The sequence below is a fragment of the Elephantulus edwardii genome, unplaced genomic scaffold (assembly GCF_000299155.1).
Source record: "Elephantulus edwardii isolate Elephantulus edwardi_28Jun2011 unplaced genomic scaffold, EleEdw1.0 scaffold00007, whole genome shotgun sequence".
Classification (NCBI taxonomy): domain Eukaryota; kingdom Metazoa; phylum Chordata; class Mammalia; order Macroscelidea; family Macroscelididae; genus Elephantulus; species Elephantulus edwardii.
This window is the reverse complement of record NW_006399757.1, coordinates 23486905-23507012: the sequence shown is the minus strand read 5'-3', so window position 1 is coordinate 23507012 and position 20108 is coordinate 23486905. Positions and strand designations below refer to the sequence as shown.

General features: G+C 37.9%; 1 protein-coding gene across 1 annotated transcript in view; it reads left to right on the top strand.

Annotated features, from left to right (window-relative positions):
• The window catches only part of RAPGEF5 (Rap guanine nucleotide exchange factor (GEF) 5), a 325340-nt gene that overhangs the window by 257393 nt on the left and 47839 nt on the right, over positions 1-20108 (top strand). The window contains exons 12-13 of the mRNA XM_006880289.1: positions 11728-11806; positions 18354-18498. Coding sequence (XP_006880351.1) covers positions 11728-11806; positions 18354-18498 — 224 coding nt within the window. The remainder of the gene's footprint in view (positions 1-11727; positions 11807-18353; positions 18499-20108) is intronic.

Here is a 20108-nt window from a genome sequence, read left to right as displayed (position 1 = left end):
GGTTGTTTCCAACTCCTTGCTATTGTAAATAAAGCCGTGATAAACATGACACCCACATTTCTTAATTTTAGGCCATGCAGTGTATATCTCATCCTGTATCTGAAAATTCATGTTGGCCTCAGCCATCCATTTTTATAGAAAGTAAAATTTGAAAAGCATTTGAAAGTGAACAATTTAGTATGTTTACAATGTTGTGCAACCACCATCTTTATCTACCTTCAAAACGTTTTATCACACACAAAAAAAGGAATCGGGTGCCCACTAAACTCTTATCAACTGCTAGATTTCTGTCTCTAGTCTACTGAGATTTTTAAAAGATGATTTGTACAAGAAAATGTTTACTAGTTAAGAAGATAACACCTGTATAGAAAAGAGAAGGGTAGGATTTTAAAACCAGATATACAAGTGAAAATGAGTCTCTTTAGAGTATTACTTGAAACTGTATGCACCATTTCTGGTTATTAGCAGGAAGACTTTTAAGCATTAGCTGTGCAACAGCAAATATCTGAAAACAAAATTAGATCTGAAATTTGCACGTGTGGAACGGCTGAGCACACATAGAAACTCATTGCCTTCACTGCCATCAAGTAAGGTCTGACCCAAAGCAGCTCTCTTCATTTCTAAGGCAGACGTTGTTAAGGGAGGAGACTGCTTATCTTTTCTCCAAAGAGCTGCCGGAGGATTCGAACTGATGAAGAAGACACAATGGCCTTTGGGATAACAGTAAAACTCAATGTGGACTGGAGCACTGAAACTCCTTAACTAAGTACTACTTAGGGTGAAATTATAAAAACATGCAGAAATTGAGTGAATTTAAAAAACTATGGTGAAAGGCCATGTTTAGGTTGTTATTATTTTTTAAAATGTAAAATATATGGAGACAGAATATGCTTTTAACACTATTATACTTTTATTCTGTGACCCACACATGGACAGCGAAAAACAATCTTATTTGGATTTAATCAAATTGCATCATCCAATTTGGCTTTGCTTCTCAAACGTATTGAATTAAAACATTTTAGTGCCAGTAATGACTCCTTCAAATACAGAGCTTTTCTTTGGTTACTTGAAGTAAAGGTTAAGTAGACCATTTGAAAAATAGCTTATTATTCTGTTACATTTGAAGTAGAAATGGAGGTGAAACCAAAGTGCTAACAATACTGCAGGGAGTATGAGTTAGTGCAGAAACATTGACTATTAACATTACAGACTTAGAGTAAATGACTAGTAGAGGCAGATGTCAGAACTCTTCATTTGCTTTCTTGTTAATTTCCTTCAACAGATGAGTGATTTCATTAATAGAGCATGTTTTGCTTGTGAGAGTTAAAAAAAATAATAACTGGAGTAGAATTCTCAAATTGTTCCTTAGTAACTCAATTGTTATGAAATGAATAATGTTCCCCCAAAATATGTGTTGTAAACCTGACCTCTTTGCCTGTGGTTATAATTCTATTTGGGAGTAGAATGTCTTTATTGTGTTAGTGAGGCAAGAGTAATGTAGGGTGTATTTTGTGTCACTCTCCGTTGAGATGCAAAAAAACAAGATTAAACAAGCGAGAGAGTAAAGAAGAGATGGGGTAAGATAGATGACAGGACATGGGGATCTACAATGGACCAGGAACCAGAAGGTGAAGATATTAGGACTTTCCTCCAGCATGGAGGTCAGCGCAAGTGGCATAGCCTGTGGGGAATTACACTGCTAACCCAAAGGCCTGTTTCTCTCATCATTCAAATTTAACAGCAACTTTAAGGGAGAAAGATAAACAGTCTACTCCTGGGACATTTACAGTCTCAGAAACCCAATGGAGGTCACTATAAGTTGGCCCTGAGTTACTGGCAATGCGTAAATCCAGAGAGGACAGGACAGGGAGCCTTCTCCTACAGCCAGTGCTCCGAATTTGCATTGCTAGCCTCCTAAACTAGGAGAGTCTGTTTGGGAGGGTGCGGGGATGCAAAAGAGAGGAAAACCCTCAACCAGGTGGATTGGCACAGTGACTGCAGCAATGGGCTTGAGTGTGTCAGAACCAGTGAGGATGGCACAGGATAGGACAGGGTTCAGTGTTGTTCATAGGATTGCTGCTAGTCATACTCGATTTGATGGCACCTAACCACAACAACAGAGATTTCTGATAACCAGTGGAAAGGTACTGAGTGTGTCAACTCAAAGGTATGCAGTTTGAATCCTCCAGCAGCTCTGCAGGTGTTAAGATAGGCACCCAGTTCCCTTGTGATTTACTGCCTGTGAAAAACCTTGAGGAAGGTCAGCTATAAGGTGGTCGTGACTGTAGAGTACACAACAAACTGTGAGAAGGGAGCTCTGGCGGCTTAGTGGTCAGCAGCTACACTGCCAATGCAAAGGTATGTGTTTCAAATCCACCAGCTGGTCTGCAGAAGAAAAGGTGGACAGACTACTCTAAGTTTTACTGCCTCTGAAAACTGGCTGGAGGGTCTGTTCCAGCTCTGTGGTACACTACAGCAACAACAATAACACTGTGAGTAAATAAATCTGTTAGCCATTCACTCAATAACTAAGACACTGTACTCATTATTTCTAGTCTTCAGGAGGTTTTGTCTTCAAAAAGTTATGCTTAAGTCTTTCTGTAAGGTTTAGATCAGGGTCAGTCATTTGATTAGATTTATGTCCCAGGAACCTATAAAAATTATCTGTACCAAACTGCTTAATATCATACTCTGACATTCTCTAAGTTGCTCAAGAACTTGTGTGCTTTTGCAGAAACAATGAGACTAAAAATCTTGAAATGTATTTAAAATATTGTACATATATAAAAGGGAATACTTTTTTTAGCAGAATAAAAGAAACATCCAATTCTAGTCTGATGCCTTAAAAATAAAACAGTAACAGATGATACAGACAAGTCTTGTATAAATACCAGTGTAGCAAATTATTAACATGAATCACCGAGCCATTTCTATCAAAGCTTTTAACTTTTGACAGCACGTTGGCATACTTTAATTCAAGTTCCATAATACATAAGACTATAGTAGTCTTTGTCTCCAGTTTTGACGGCTATCAGCAGGTTGCTTTTATACTGCAAGAAAGTTCCACGTTTAAAAAACTACTTTAAAAATACTGTTTTGGAGAGAGCGAGGGGTTTATTCCCAAAAGGATGTCTGCATATTTTTGTTATTTAATGATGAGCCAAGAATTTGGAATAAAATTTAGCAAATAGAATTTCAAAGAACAAGGGGTGTGTGCTATCTTAATACTTAGGCATCCAAAGAGTTGGCAAGGAAAATGAATACATCTATTTTATTTAGAATGTAATTGTATATACGAACTCTGAATTTACTTATATGAAAAATGCTTTTATACACAAAGGTGCTTTTCTGCCTAGAGTCTTAAACTAGTATTAATTAAACACAATGTAATATAGTAAATAATTATAGTGTCTTAGTATGGATGCCAGTGGATTTTCTAGTCTTTTAAATGGCTATTGTTGGCTAATAGTTTTCAGGGGATCATTTATATAGCTATTGTGGTGCTAAAAATATCTTTAAATACCAGGGGGACAGCTTTTCTTTAAGCATGGCTGATATAAAAGGCACTTTTATTTGAAGTACATTGTTTTGATTATGATTTTTTTTAAATTCATGTCTCCCAATTACTTTCAGAATGTGTGTACAAAAATATACCAATACTGAAAAAAATAAAAGTTTATTATCTAAAACATTTTTAGAACAATATAGGTGTTACATTGAGAAAGATTTTATGTAGGAGGGAATCTGTTCTAGTCATTAGAATTTCAACTATTCTGTTCATTATGATTTTTGCTGAAGATGTTTTCATGTAGTCTCATTGTTTTTATTTTAATATTTCTGTGGCAGAAAGATAATTAGGTAAATGCTTTTGAATATTAAATGTGTTAGTAGTTGAGGGAACAATAAGCATTTCTGGGTCAAATGTCTTAACAAACAAAATATTGTCATGTGTAAGCTGATTAATTTAATTGAATACCAAATGGGTTTGTTGCCATCCAACCCAATTCCTACACTCACTCAGTTCATTATCAAGGGTTGCTTCAAAACAGAATGACTGGCTGTGTCAAAGTTCATGGTGTTCTTTCTGATCTTGGATACTAATGGAGTAAATCTTGATTAGAGAGCAGTTCCAGCATCTTTATGTGAAACTAAGTGTAAGAACATCCCAAAGTATGGTCCTCCATGTCAGATCAAGCCTTTGATAAGCTAACGTGTCAAAACAATACTGTACTCAGAAGTTGTACTGAGGAATCATAATAGCTATAGCTAAACAGCTCTACTCACTGCTGTCAATTTGATTCCAGCTCCTAGCTACCCTTCACCAGGTTTCTGAGACTGTAAAACTTTAAGAGAGGGGACTGCTTGCTCATTTTTCTTTCTTGAAGGAACCGGTGGATTTGAACCACTGACCTGAAAAGAACAAGAGCTTTTGTCAAAATATACCTATATAGTGTATAAGCTATGTCTGCAAGTAAACTCTGCTTTCCACTGATTGGGTGCTCATATAAAATTACAAGAGCATGACTGTCTCTGTCAAACTTTTCAGAATCAAGACCTAGTCAGGGGGGAGCTCTGGTAGCCTAGTGGCAAGAAGCTGCAACTACAATCCCAGAGGTGCATGGTTCGAATCCACCAGATGCTCTGCCGGGGAAGGAGGGGCAATCTCCTCCTGTACCAGTCAGATCTGATTTGACGGTACACGCACACCAAAATAATAAAATTTAAAAAAAAAAATTAAAAAAAAGACCTAGTCAGGATGATATATAACCTCTTATACATGCCTTTTTGTATAGTAGCATGAATGTTAATGGCATTTCATTTTTAAGAGTTGCCTCTTTCATCATAGCCATTCAGTATTCATTTATTTGAGTCCATGGATAAAATCATTTAAATCAGAGTGTGTTTATTCAGATATTTGACATGAGACAAAGATCTCAGTCTTATTTGTACAAAATTAAAGTTGAGCCCAGTACAAAATTAAATCCAAATGATCATACCATTGACATAAGATCTAGATTTTTGTGCGTGTGTTGTTGTTAAGTGCTGTCAAGTACAGCTCACAGCAACTCTATGAATAAAAACTGTGAACCTTGCCCTTTCTGAGTCAGTCTCAACATCTCTGACATATCTGACCCCTTTGCTTTAGTCACTGCATCAAACCGTCTTATCAAGGATCACCTTCTCCCAGGATCACCTTCTCCTGTGCTGACCTTCAACCCTCCCAAGCATAGTGTCCTTCTATAAGGACTGGTTTCTCCTGGTAACATGCCCAAAGTGTGTGAGACGGAGTCTCAAAACTCTTGTGTCCAAGTAGCAACCTGGTTTCACCCTCTCCAGGACAGACATGTTTATTATCTTGGCAGTCCATGGTATGTTCAATACTCTTCTCCAGCAGCTCAGCTCAAAGGCATTGATTCTTCTTCAGGCATCCTTGGTCATTGTCCAGCTCTCAGATGTATAGCAAGCAATTGAGAAGATTGTGGCCTGGACCCAGCACACCATAGTCTCTAGACTGATGTCGCTGCTCTTTAGCACTCTGGAGCAGTCCCTGACAGCAGACTTTCCTAAAGCAACTCAAATTTTTATTTCCTAACTACTGATGCCAAGTGTTGATTGTGGATCTGAGCAAGATGAAATTGTTAACAACTTCAATCTTTTCTTCATTTATCATGATACTACCAGTTGGCCCAGTGGTTAGAATCTTGGTTTTCTTGAGGTTGGGATGCAGTCCAGATTGAAGACTGTAGTCCTTGACCTGCAGCAAATGGCTCACTTTTAGTGAGCAAGATTGTGTCATCTGCATAAAATGAGGTTGTTAATGAGTCTTCCTCCAATCCCAAGGCCACATTCTTCTTCATAATGTCCAGCTTCCTAAATGCTCTGTCCTGCGCAGAGATTAAAAAGGTATGTAGAAATGATACATCCCTGAAAACAAACAAACAAATACATTGAATTAGAATATACCCTTAAATGACCGTTGATTCAAGAAACAAAATATTCACTTTAAGGGACCAAAATCCTTGTTCATATAGTGGGAAGACTTTCAGGAGATGGCTCCAGTTGTCTTTAAACACAGCATTCTCCAAAAGACAGTCAAAACAAATTCTTACTTGCAAGGACCAAGTTAAACCTACAGTAAAACTCAGTTCAATGGAGTGGAGTTCAGATTCAAGATACAAGATTCCTGAGATTTGAGTAGGCACAGAACCCTTATTGGTTCTCTCATTGGTGCCATGCTGGTGTTATGCCTTGAGGATTGTGAAAGATAATACACCTTGAAAATCCTGCTTCTAACACCAGAAATTTCAAAGAAGAGAATCTCATACTGTATTAGGAGTGAAAGAAAAGGAGTTTTATTACGGAATAATGACAGCTATATCCTGGCAGTGATAGGCTAAGATATAAGTACCATACTATTCAATGGGAGCTCTGGTGGCCTAGTGGTAAGAAGCTGTGCTACAATCTCAATGGTATGCAGTTCAAAATCCCCGGCTGCTCATGGAAAGATGGGCAATCTCCTCCTGTGCAGTCAGACTGCCTCTGAAATCTCTCTGGAGGGTCCCCTGTGGGTTGGTTTCAACTCGACAGTACACACACCACCACCATTTAAACAGAAAGAGGGGTCTTTATAGAATAGAAAACAAAGAAAACGTCAGGTTAATGGTTGACTGGAAATAAGACTGACTTCATTATTAGTGAAGAAAGGTCACCCATTTCGATAGGGAAGAATGAGTCACTCTTTAGAAATAAAATAGTAAACAGCTCTGCTATCCTTGGTTTCAGATAGTGGTGTGGTCTGTAGGAATTTTCACTACTCACCCTAAGACCTAAGTGGTTGGAATCCATTAGTGGCTCCTCAAGAGAAAGATGGGAAGTCTCTTACTGTGCAATTTATAGCCTCAAAGGCTCACTAAAAAGTCAGTTCTAACTCAGCAAAGAGGATATTTTAAAATAAATAAATAAATTTTTTTTATTTATTTTGTATTCAATTTATAGTACTAGTGTTTGGATTATTTACATAATCTTCCCAAAAGGTTTATATTCTACAGGTTAAGTTAGTTATAAACATTTCCTTCCCAAGAACAGTCATTTATATTTTGACACAGTGTTCCCAAATAGTGTGTATCCTGACTTTTGCTTCCACAGAATACATGTTGGTCCCATCTTTTTTCATTTAAAATGAGTGCCTCCAGTTTAAAGCATTAACATTCCTGTGTATGAAGTCTTCAGTGTGGTTTCTGTGTATTCTTGATGACTTATATACAAGAGTCTGTAAAAGTCCATAAAATAAGTTCTACTCTGTTGTCCTCTTTAGGTTGTACCCAATATTGGAAGCATGAAAGGTTCAGCTTAATTTCTAATGAAGTCAGAGATGGTGAAGATTTTCTTTAACTGTGTTCAGTACATAGAGGTGTTCTGATTTTGGGACCATCATTGTTGGCAATTTGTGAACAAATTGTTATGTTAAACACAGTGCTCCTTAGAGACAAGGATGGTGAAGGTCCATCTCATGTACTTTGAACATATTGTCCAGACGGGATGGTCCTTGCAAAAAAAGACATCACAGTGGGAAAGGTGGAGGGTCAGAGAAAGAAAGGATACGCTTCAGCAAGAGGGGTTGACACAGCATCTGAGAGATGGGAGTATGGAGCAAGTTTCGGATGTGTTCTTCATAGTCAACTCAATACACATGACAGCATTGTTCATCAGCATCCTTGAGCAGTAGCTTCCAAATTGTATTCCAAAGTATCCTAGCATTTCAGTCATTATACACATAGGAAAGATGCACAGAGTTTCAAATGTACATTCCAAATTTTATCTTCTAATGGCCAGCAATTGTGCTGCAGGTTAACTGGTTTGGGGCAGATTTTAGCATAAAGCTTCCCTTGCCCCTTTATGTGCATATATGAAATGTTTGTAAACAGAGACTTTAGTTTTGAGTCCCTAAATCTTCTATGAATGTAGATTGTGAGTCCACCCGTATTAAATTATCTAAGAAGGCACATTATGTGGCTTTCTGTACAAGGCTTAATTTATACTCAGCAGGGCCCAGACACATGTCTGTGGAAGCTTGCTTTGGCCATAGAGTAAGCATAAATAATTCCAGTGATTGGTAACTTACTGCACTCAAATATGATGATGATGCAAATTTAGGCTGATTTCTTCACCAGGAGTAGCATCCATTTCCTAAACAACATGCCTCTGAAAATGGCGATAGTTACAGAAAGGTTTCAGGCCTTTAGTTCATAGGGTCGCTGTGAATCGTGCTCGACTCAAAAGCAATCAACAACGATAATACTATTAGTTATAATAAACAAGTATCTTTGAAAAAGTATTTTCTTCATTAACAACTGGTTCATTTTAATCAAAGCCATAATACAACTCAAAGACAAAGTTTTCTTTTTTTAACAATTCTAGTAACCATGTAAACCTGCAGAATTATCATGATGCTATGTAACCAGACAAAACAGAAATAGTTTGCTTCTATAGCTAATGCAAAACTATATGTACCATCTGAACACCAAACCAAATTAGTTGACTGCAACTTATGGAGACTGCCTATACAGAATAGAACAAGGCTCCATAAGGTTTTCAAGGCTGCAGTAGCTAAAGTGTTTGGCTGGCAACTAAAAGATTGGTAATTTGAATGTACCACTCACTCCAGGAATGTCTACTTAATTACAGATTTACAACATTGGAAACCTCCTGAAGTAGTAATTGTGGTGTGATGACTAAGACATTCACCTGTTAACCAAAAGATCAGTGGTTCAAACACAGAAACTTAACCAGGAGTCCAGGAAAGTATAAAGACTTGCTGTTGTTGTTAGCTTGTGTATATATTTTCTGGCACAAGGATTTAATATTTTCATCAGAATCTCTGAGAAATTCAGAACCTTAGAAGTTCAAGAAATAATTGTTTTTATCAAGACCAATTTTTATCAAGGTCAGTTTTCTTCATGGAACTTAATAAAAATTCTTACTAAAATTGTATATCTGTGTCTTTTTTGGTAAATTACATTTTGTACTCATTAAAACTGTGAATGAATATATCACTTTAGACAGTACTTTTCTTTCATTGGTTCTATAAGATAGAAGCACTTCTTGCAGAAGACAAGAGAATATAGCCTTCAATATGGATAACATCTCAGTGTTAAGAAAACAAAAAATCCTACCACTGGACCTGTAGACAGCATCATAATTGATGGAGAAACGATTGAAACTGTCAACAGCTTCCTCTTACTTATATCCACAATCAACACCCTTGGTATCTATCAGCAGTCAGAAAATCAGGAGACGTATTGCCCTGGGAAAGCTACAGTCAGGCATGTCTCCAAATTATTGAGGAGCAATGATATCAGTTTGAAGACTAAGGTATGTCTGATTCAGCCCATGGTCTTTCTGATGACTTGCTATGTATCTGAGAGCTGGACAGTGAGTAAGTATGACAGAAGAAGAATTGATACCTTTGAGCTGCAGTGCTGGAGAAGAGCACTGAACATCCCATGGACTGCCTAAAGAACAGACAAATACGACTTTGAGTAAGTGCAGCCTAAGTGTTCCTTGGAGGCAAAGATGATAAGCTTCATCTCACATAATTCAGGCATGTTGCTATTCCTTGGAAAGGGATGTCATGCTCGGAAAGGCAGAGGGTCGGCAAGTGGAAGACCTTCAACCAGGTGATTGGCACAGTATAGGGCAGAGTTCAGATCTGTTGTTCATAGGGTTGCTATGGGTTGTATTAGACTCAAAGGCACCTCACAACAATAATATAATATGGAACTGTAGAGCTCTGTGCTGGGCAGTTACAATTCTACTCAAATATAGGTTGTAGCTTCTTGAGAATATAATGCTGTTGAGTATATATATTCATTACTCTATATAAAGGGAAAATTTGGTATATTTTGGGCACCTCGCCAGGAGGGACTGGTCCTGGGAGAAGGACGTCATGCTTGGAAGGGTGAAGGGACAGCACAGTAGAACGAGACCCCGGATGAGATGGATTGATACAGTAACTGTGGCAATGGGGGTTGATATGTCGAAATTACTGAGATTGGCTCAGAATAGGACAGAGTTCAGAGCTGTTGTACATAGGGTTGCTATGAGTCACACCAACTCATCCATAACAACAACAATTGGTATGAACAATTAAATCATTTGTTGTTGTTGTTGTTGTTGCTGCTGTTGTTGTTAAGTGCCGTCAAGTCGCAGGCGACTTATAGCGACCCTATGAAGGAGAGTCCTCAACACTTGGGTGTCTTTCATCCTCTCTCCAGGTTCATAGGGTTTCCGGAGGCAAGCTATTATGGAAGTGGATGCTACTCTTCCTTCCAAGATTAAATAATATAGCCAAAGTTAATTTTAAGGTTAGGAAACTAATGACTAGTAGGGTAAAATCATGCCTTTGTGCTCTGCACGTCACATTTTCTTTCAATTAGATGGTTGTTTTGGAGGTCAGAGTTTGCTGGTGTAGTTATTGCATATTGTAAGTTAGCTCAACTTTCCCAGAACAGTCGAGGAAGGGAGGCAATAACAATGGAGCTGCTCTTATTTAAGGAGATAGAAATGGAATCAGAAGGAGGATATTGTGAGGTGCGCCTGCTCTCTGGCCTTTTTTTCCAGTCAACTCTGCCCCTTCGTAGTAGTAAGGAAATCACTCACTGCTTTCCCAACTTCTTACACATGTATTTGGGAGGAGAAGTGAATAGCACTGGGACCTGCTACCGTGCCCTGGCTTTTATTATCCATTGTTCTTGACTCAGATAATGGCTTTGGAAAGGCTCAGTTTACTAGAACATGGAGGCTACATTCCAGTAGGACAGGAACACGTATCTCAAAAATTTCATGGAATTTCTTTTTTGAAGCACATTATTTATACATTAGTTTTTTAATAACGTGTTCGCTTACAAATATAAATGAGGTTCTGGGGGAGAAATGATGAGTTTGTTTTAAGAGCTTTGTGACAAAAAGAATTTCAGTGCTTGATGCATTAGATGTGAGGAATTTTAAAAATCTTATAATCGACACTCTTGGCACCAGCAGCCAGGAATTTAAAAGATGTATTGATTGCGATGCGAAAGTCTGTGGTTAGAAACCTCTCTAAAGTACTGAAGAGCAACAATGTCAGTCTGGAAAATAGGGTATGCCTGATATAGGCCATGGTCTTTGCAGACACTTGCTATGCATCAGAGAGTTGGACAATAACTAGGGATGATAGAAGGAGAATTAATGCCTTTGAGCTGTGGTATTGGAGAAGAGTATTGAATAAACAGGTTTGTCCTGGAGAGGGTGAAGCCAGGCTGCTCCTTGGAGGCAAGAATTATGAAGCTTCATCTGACATACTTTGGACATAATGCAAGGAGGGACCAGTCTTTGGAGAAAGACATCATGCTTGGGAGGGGAGAGGGACAACGCAGGAGAGGAAGACCCTTGATGAGATGGATTGATTCAGTGTCTGGGGTGATGAGGGTAGGTGTGTCAGAGACAGTGAGATTGGCACAGGATATGACAGGGTTTAGGGTTGTTTGTACACTATGATTCACAGGTGACTTGACAGCACATAACAACAACAACTTTAGTATTGTATTTTGTAGGCACAGTTTGCCATTCTGCTCACTGCCACCATCACCATGTGTCACAGCCATTCTCCCATGCACGCCGCTGTTGTCTGGGAAAGCTGTAGCCCGTCCCTTAAGCTCTGCTTACCTTTGTTTATCTTCTTCTTTGCAGAGACCCTCCTGGATGACTTCCTCCTCACGTACACTGTGTTCATGACGACTGATGACTTGTGCCAGGCGCTGTTAAGGCAATATCCTTCATTAACTTCGATGCTGTGTCATCTTCCTCGGAGACAGATGCCCTACATTAGAAATTAACTGCCTTTCTTCATTTACTCAGTCCTGTACTCGTGTGTAGATATGTTAAATATTAATGTTGATATGCAAGGTGAGAGTTGAAATGAGACAGAATAGATTGGTTTACTGGTAACCATGAGCCCATTTTCACATTCTGCATCATGGGTAGATTGGACAGTTTATTTTGTGTTCTCTAATTCCGTGACTTGTGATGAAATCACAAATCTGGAAATCTGGAGATAAATCTGGCATAATGAGTAAAGCCTAGAGAAGTGGAGTGAGCTGGCAATATCACTTAGTAAGTGGAAGTCGAAGGGAAGTCATATGAAGCGAGTGTCATATCATTTGCCTGTTAAGTATCATAGATCCAGGCTGGGGTCCCTTAGAGACACAAACCATTGTTTGCCATGGGAGATCTAAACTGTACTCTTGAATCAACTGTCACCTTTTCATAGCTTTGTTAACGCATATACTCTTAGACTGATGGATGTGATTGGAAGGTTAATGACTATTAACTGCAAGGAAGCCTTATAATTTTATGCATTAGGTAGAACAAATGTAGTATAGAAACATTGAAAGGCAAAAAAAGAAAATAAGGCCAAATAGATTTGCAGAAAAATCTCCAAGTGGGCTTCTTGTCCTATAATCTTTAAAGAAGATGCTTCCAGATCACACAAGTCAGCCCTTATGTTTGCTTTTTATTAAACCAAATTGAATGTTCCCCTATAATTTACATGAAAATTTTTAGGAAAGTGAACCTTATTTTTTTTCTTAATTTGATGAGAGGAGGAGGGATATATAATAGAGTTGTATTGGACACTGATAGTTTTGTTAATATTCTTTATGGAAGCCACTGTCACACTTTTTTTCTTTCTTTTCAATAAGTGAACCTTATTTTTTTTTTTCTTTCTTTCCAGCTGGTGCACTGGAACCATCAACTTTTAGGTTTTCAGTCAAGCTCTTAACTACTGTGCCCCAGGGCTCCTCTCTATGTAATCTAATAAGGACAAATTGTAAAAGAATGTGTGTATTCTGACAGAGTAAACTGGAATAATAAAAATGTAAAGGTAATCAGTAAACATTTTTAAAAAACATCTTGCAGAGTAGAGAACAAGATTAAGCAGAGTAACAACCAAAAGACATACTTTTGAGATGCCTTGAGGTTATATGAGTTCTGATTCATAAAAACCCTTAGTACAATTGAACAAAACACTCCCAGATCCTACACAGTGGTTGCCATGCTGTTGTTGTTACTGATAGGTGCTATCAGGTTGATTTCTATTGTGCACAACAAATGAAAAACCCGCCAGTCCTGGATCATCCTCCGAATCTTCACTGTCCCAAAGCCCTTGGTTGTAATAACTCTGTCAATCCATCTCAGTGAAAGACTTCCATTTGCTGACTTTCTGCTTTTCCAAGCAGGATGTCCTTTTCCAAGGATTGCTACCTCAGGACAACTACATAGCTCCACCAAAACGTTAAGTCATAGTGGTAGCAGTTGTGGTTATTATAAGATGCCATCAAATCAATAATGAATCAGAGTGGCTTTGTGAACAAGAGATTGGAGCCCTGCCCGTCATTCACTGTCTCCATGCTCACAGCTGTGCTAGAACCCACTGATACAGTCACTTTGTCAATCCATCTCCTTAAAAATTTTCCTCTCTTGCTCTAAACTTCTACTTTGCCTAGTGTGGTACCTTTTCCAAGGATTGATGTCCTCTGACCACCTGGCCACCCAAGGATCACCCTGGCTCCTCCAAACCAGGATTGTTCTTTTGGTAGTCCATTGGATATTCTGTACTCTTCACTACCACCACCAGTCCGATCTTTGGTCTCCATTATTCATTGCCACCTTTTGCAAGCATGTATGAAACCATTGAAAATATCACGGCTTGGGTCATGTGCACCTTATTCTTTATAGACTTCTTTGCTCTATAATGCTTTAATTAGGTCTTTGATAGCAGATTTTGCCCAGTGCAAAATGTCTTTTGATTTTTTGGCTGCTCCTACCTTGGTGTTGATTTTGGATCCAAATAAAATGAATAATTGACAATTTCAATCTTTTCCCCATCTAGCATCACGTTGTCTATTGGCTTGGTGATGGAGATTTTATTTTCTTAAAGTCAAGATGTACTCATACTGAAGGCTGTAGTGTTTGATCTTCTTTAGTAAGTACATCAAGTCATCTTCACTTTCTATAAGTTGTGCCATCTTCATTGTCTTCCTCTAATACTAGTGCTACATTCTTAATACAGTCCAGCTTCTCAGCAAACAGATTAAATAGATATGGAGAAAGGATACAATCATGTTGCACACCTTTCTTGATTTTAAACCACATACGTGTTCTGTGCAAATAACAGTTTCTTGCCCTTAATGGGTTTTGCTTCACCCCAACTAGGTGTTCTGGAATTTCCCTTCTTCTCAAAGTTATCCATATTTTTATAGGATCCACACAGTTGAATGCTTTTGCGTAGTCAATAAGGTTGAGGTTGTTAACAGTTACAGCTTGCTCGGCTCCACAATCAACACTGTTGGCACTAGCAGCCAGGAAAGCAAAAGATGATCTGCTGTAGAGTACTGAGAAGCAAAAATGTCAGTCTAGAGGCTAAGGTGCACCTGATCCATACTGTGGTCTTCAGAATTGCTTGATATGCGTTAGAGAGCTGGACAATGACTAAGGATGACAGAAGTATCGATGCCTTTGAGTTGTGCTGGAGAAGAGTCTTGAACATACCATGGTCCATCAAGAAAACAAATTAGTCTGTCTTGGAGAAGGTGAAACCAAGTTTCTTCTTGGCAGCTAGGATTTTGAAGCTTTGTCTCACATACTTTGGGTACATGGCCAGGAGGGATTGACGAGTCCTTGGAGAAGGACATCATACTTGGAAGAATGGAGGGACATTGCGGGAGAGGAAGACCCTAGGTGAGATGGATTGATACAGTACCTGTAGAAATGAGGGTGGGTGTGTCAGAGTCAATGAAACTGGATCAGAATAAGACACATTTCAGAGCTGTTGTACATAGGGTCAATATGAGTTACAGGTGACTTGATGGTGCGTAACAACAGCAACAAGTCAATAAAACACAAGTAAACATCTTTCTGGTATTCCTTGCTTTTAAGCTCGATCCATCTAGCAATGATACTCCTCATTCCATGGCCTCTTCTAGATCCAACTTGAATTTCTGGCAGTTCGTGTCAATGTATTGTTCCAGCCATTTAAAAATAATCTTCAGGAAGATTATACTTGCGTGTAAGGAATGATATTGTCTGATAATTTCCATACTTTGTTGTATCACCCTTTTTTGGAATAGAAGCAAATATAAATCTCTTCCATTCAGTCAGATAGCTATATTCCAGATTTCTTGGCATAAACTAGTGAGCATAACTAGAGTTCTGTTTGCTGAAACACTTCAGCTGGTGTTCCATCAATTCCTAGGGCCCAGTTTTTTGCCATTGTCTTTAGTTCAGCTTACACTTCTTTTTGCAGTGCCTCTGGTTCTTGATCAACTGCTTCTTTCTCAAATGATTCCATGTCAACCAATTCTTTTTGGTACAGTGACTATGTTTCCTTATATCCTCTTTTGTTGTTTCCTGTATCAGTCAGTATTTTGCCCGTATAATCATCTGTATTGCAACTCAAGGCTTGATTCATACTCCCCACATCCCTTGAGATCATTCACCTTGAGAAATACTGAGCGTGTTCTTCTCTTTGGGGTGTTTAACTCCAAGCCTTTGCATATTTTGTCATAACACTGTTCTTTGCCTTCTCCAATTGTCCTTTGGCTTCTTCTGTTCAGCTCTCTTATTTCATCATTTCTTTGTTTTGCTTTAGCTTTAACCTTAAACTATTTGTGATTTAAAAAAAAAAAACACATACCTTCTCCCAACAAACTGTGTTTCTCTTTGCCTCTATAAATAACTTCCTTCTTCTATGAAATCAGAACTGGATAGTACCTGGCTATCATTACTAAACATTTTGATTGAGAATTCTGTAGAAAATTAAACCCTCAAAATTCTTCTAATCTCTGAGATAATGCATAAGCTTTAAACCAAAAAATATTCCCTACAGTGTTCTTAAAATAACCTATCCTATAGCTTAGCAATAGGATTTTTATTGATAGGGTCGCTATGAGTCGCCTACGACTCGATAGCACTTAACAACAACAACAACAACATAGCTTAGCTAATACTGCTCTTTTACAAAGTATTTCTGTAGAATCAATCATATTGAAGATCCTCAACCAGATGAGTTGACACAGTGACTGCAGCAGTGGCCTCAAGTATGTCAGAGATTGTAAGAATGGCACAGGATAGGACCTGGAGCTCTGGTGGTCTAGTGACAAGAAGCTGTCCTGCATTCTCTAAGGTGATTTGAGGCCACCAGCTGCTTCATGGGAGAGGGATGGCCAATCTCCTCCTGTGTGATTAAACTGCCTCTGAAAACCCACTGCAGGGTCAGCTCTGACTCTATGGTACAAAAAAACCCACAGGACAAAGTTCAGACCTCTCAACAGAACCTAATCACAACAACGTTAGATAGAAACCATCAAGCTAGTGAATTTCTGTTATTGAAGGAAAGCTACCTCAGGAAAGGAAGATGAGAATGATTGCACAACTCAAAGAATTTACAATATATAACAACAAAATAAATACAACTTAAAGGAAAAAACAAAGTAAGTGGTAGTAACTGAAATCTCAGTCTTTGAGATTGCTTTCTCCTTCTAGTAGGGCATAGTATTTGTACAGCTTTTATAAAATGCTCTTTCTTCCTATCTTAAAAAGGAGTTGTTACTATTTTCTATTTTCCAGGTTTGTGGGGTTTGGGGGTTTTTTTTTTGGTATAATGAGCTTATTATAGTCACAGGAAAAGAAGAAAAGGATATTTGCATTGTGGAAGTAATACAGGACAACTCTTTCGATTTTTCCCTTTCATGAAAATGCCTAGAAGAAATAGATACTTTGACAAATTCTTTATCGAGCTGTCTGATTATATTCTATAGATGAGAATCAAAAAAATCAGGTGACCGTAATGTTTTTACACAGGATGAAATGATAGTGACAGAATTAATTTTCAAATAAAAAACTGTTTATAAAGCCTAACATAGAATCTATTCCAGTTTTATAATTAAATTTTAGCACTTAAAGGAATTTATAATCCTGATGACCCCAAAGCCCACCTGATTAACTGTTTTTGGAAGCCTAACATTTCCTATTCCTTGCTCAGTTTTCCATGTGTTCAAACTATTTAGAAACATTTGAGGACAAAACATGAATCAGTTTTAAAAATGCCAAGCTTCTGTCTCATTTCTAGGGATTTAAGCATTTTTGCCCTTGAGGTTGTTATTTTTATATCATTTTAGTAGCATAATTAACATATATATGGTCATTGTATACAAATTAGGAAATGCAAATACAGATAATAAAAATACTTCACATACCCTGAAAGCCTATTACCCTGAGAAGCTATTAACTTCTTAGTATATATTCTTGCAGGTAATAAAATTATTCCTATAAATAAGCATTGTTGGCAGAAATGGGCCATTCTAAGCAAATGCTTTTTCTCTTCAACAATGTATTGTCAATGCTCCATGATAGCAAATGCCCTCCTAGATTGTCATCATTAAACCTGCCAAATAGTCCATTAAATGTAATTATTTAAGGAGTGCTGGTGGCATAGTGGTTAAAGCACTCTGCTATTAACCAAAAGGTCAATTTGAACCCATCAGCTGCTGTGCACGAGAAAAATGAGACGGTCTGCTTCCATAAAGACTTACAGCATTACAACCCCCATGGAGCAGTTCTCCTCTGACCTGTGGACTGTCTGTGAGCTGGAATTAGCTCTGCAGTGGGGATGAGGTGGAGTTGGATTGCTTCTCTTGGTTATAATTTCATTAGCTATTTTTAATTATGGAAGCCTTTCAGATAGTTCCTGTTTGCTTGCTATTTTGTCTTGAAGTTTATTTTAATGGAAATGAAAAGGAGTAGTCATTTCAATCTGTGTCTTTACACCCTTATCCAAATCTTGTTGAATTGGAAAAATAAATTCCTTAGGGTGAGTACTTAAATCACATCACGTTATGCTCTTAAATAGGCTCTGTTGATCAGTGCTCATTTGGGACTAACTAAAGGTAAAATGTGAATTTGTGAGGATCAAAGACTTCCTGGCCTACTTCGAATCTAAGTTTCATTGAAGTAAAATTCATCTGCAGTGAAAGAGTTGGCTAAATGGTTAACCTCATGTTGCCTATGGACCTGTATCAGTCGCTGCCACTGTGGTAACCCACTGTTACCTTCATAGCCTGCTGTTGTGCTTACTTAAATCATTTCCTTGGTTCTTTTCAATGCATGCCTGTTGTTTTTCTTACACATATTCCTTTACTTCTACATGCTTATAGACCTGTAACTTCTTTGAAAATAGACTTTAGTATATTTTATGAAACAACAAGAGGTTCTCTTCCAGTTTTTACTTTCAAAACCATATTCTTTCTTAACAATCTTACCTATTCTGCTAAGAAGTATCAAGGCAAAGAAGAAAACTCAGATGTTCCTTGCAGGAAACGTAAGGTCTTACATCTTGTTTCCCAGTGGATTGCTCTGTACAAAGACTGGCTGCATGAAGATGAGCATTCAAAAATGTTTTTAAAGGTAAGGTAAGACTTCTTGATAGTCTTGATGACAAATGGTTTTATTTTCAGTGATGCATTTCAAAAATTTTACACTTGTAGATAAGTCACTCAGCCCTTTGGTAACATTCAAAATATCATTTTTTTATTAATTTTAATGAACATTTACAGAGATTTTGGATTTCCATTTGGATTTGCACTTTTCTCCCTGCCCAACCCTCCCCTCCAGTTCGCGCCTCTCTTTGAAAAGTTAAAAGAAATATTCCTTCATTGGTACACAATACCCCCGTCCGTCCGTCCCTACCCCCACCCCAAGTACACTTCACCATGCAACCTTCATTCTGGACTTTTGTGATAACCACAATGCCCAACCATATATTGCCTTTAATCTGTTTTTTCCCCGCATCTGTTTAAATATAGTATACATAATTTATCCAGTTTTTCTCAGTCTTACTACAATCCTGATGTCAGCCCCATTCTACAACAGTGGCACTATGCAGTATTTGTCCCTTTGTGACTGAGATATTTCACTCAGAACAATGTCCTCCAGGGTCACCCATTTTGAGTAATATTGCATGAGTTCCTTGTTTTTCAACGCAGCGTAGAATTCCATTGTGTGAATGTACCACAGCTTCTCTATCCATTCGTTTGTTGATGGGCACTTAAGTTGCCTCCAACTCCTTGCTACTGTGAACAAGGTACGATAAACATGGGTGTGCATCAAGACTTGAAATTGATCACTGAAGCCTGATATTTCTTATGTAGATAAAAATCACTGTAGGCTGATATTTCTTGCATAGATAAAAACTTAATTTTAAAAATTTTTAATTTTATTAATAAATAGCATACAGGCAAATTTTAAACATTGCATATTAATTTTCATGTTACTTTTTAGAATATACACAGCAAAACATTTACCAATTCTACTATATTAGTAGAATTCAACTGTGTGTAGAATTCATTGACACTGATTGCTTTCCTCAAGTTGACACCCTCCTTTCCTTAATTATTTATCCCATTAAGATAAACTCTACCCCTAAGTTACTATTTAATTGTTTTAGTTACTGTAGTAAAATTTACTATCATATAAAGAAGCACACTACTCAACATTCTTTACTAACGAGTTAAGCTAAACAATTAGTTGGTTTTAAGCCGACTTTAGAAAATATTTTTGGTTTAAAGTTTAAATATTATGTTATCTAGTAGTAATAGAGGTTCATCCAGTCTCCATTGCTCCAGAAAGTCATGACCCTATCCTGTTGTCTTGGTTTCATAGCAAAATAGCAAGCTGTTCATGGAGGCAATTAGTCAGTCATATGTTACACTGGCAGAAGGAAAAGGTTGTTCAAAAGTCATAAGAATTTTGATTATACATTAAATTTTATATTTTGATTGTTGTTGTTGTTAGGTGCCATCAAGTCATACACGACTCATAGCGACACTGTGAACGAAAGGCCTGAGCACTGTTCATAGAGTTTCCAGAGGCAAGCCATTTTGGAAGTGGATGCCACACCTGCTTCCAGGCTTTTTTTAATCAGGAAGCCCCAGCGAACACTGTCCACCATGGGTAACCATTATCACATTTGATACATCAGTGTCACAGTGTTCAGCATCACAGCAACCACGAGTTAC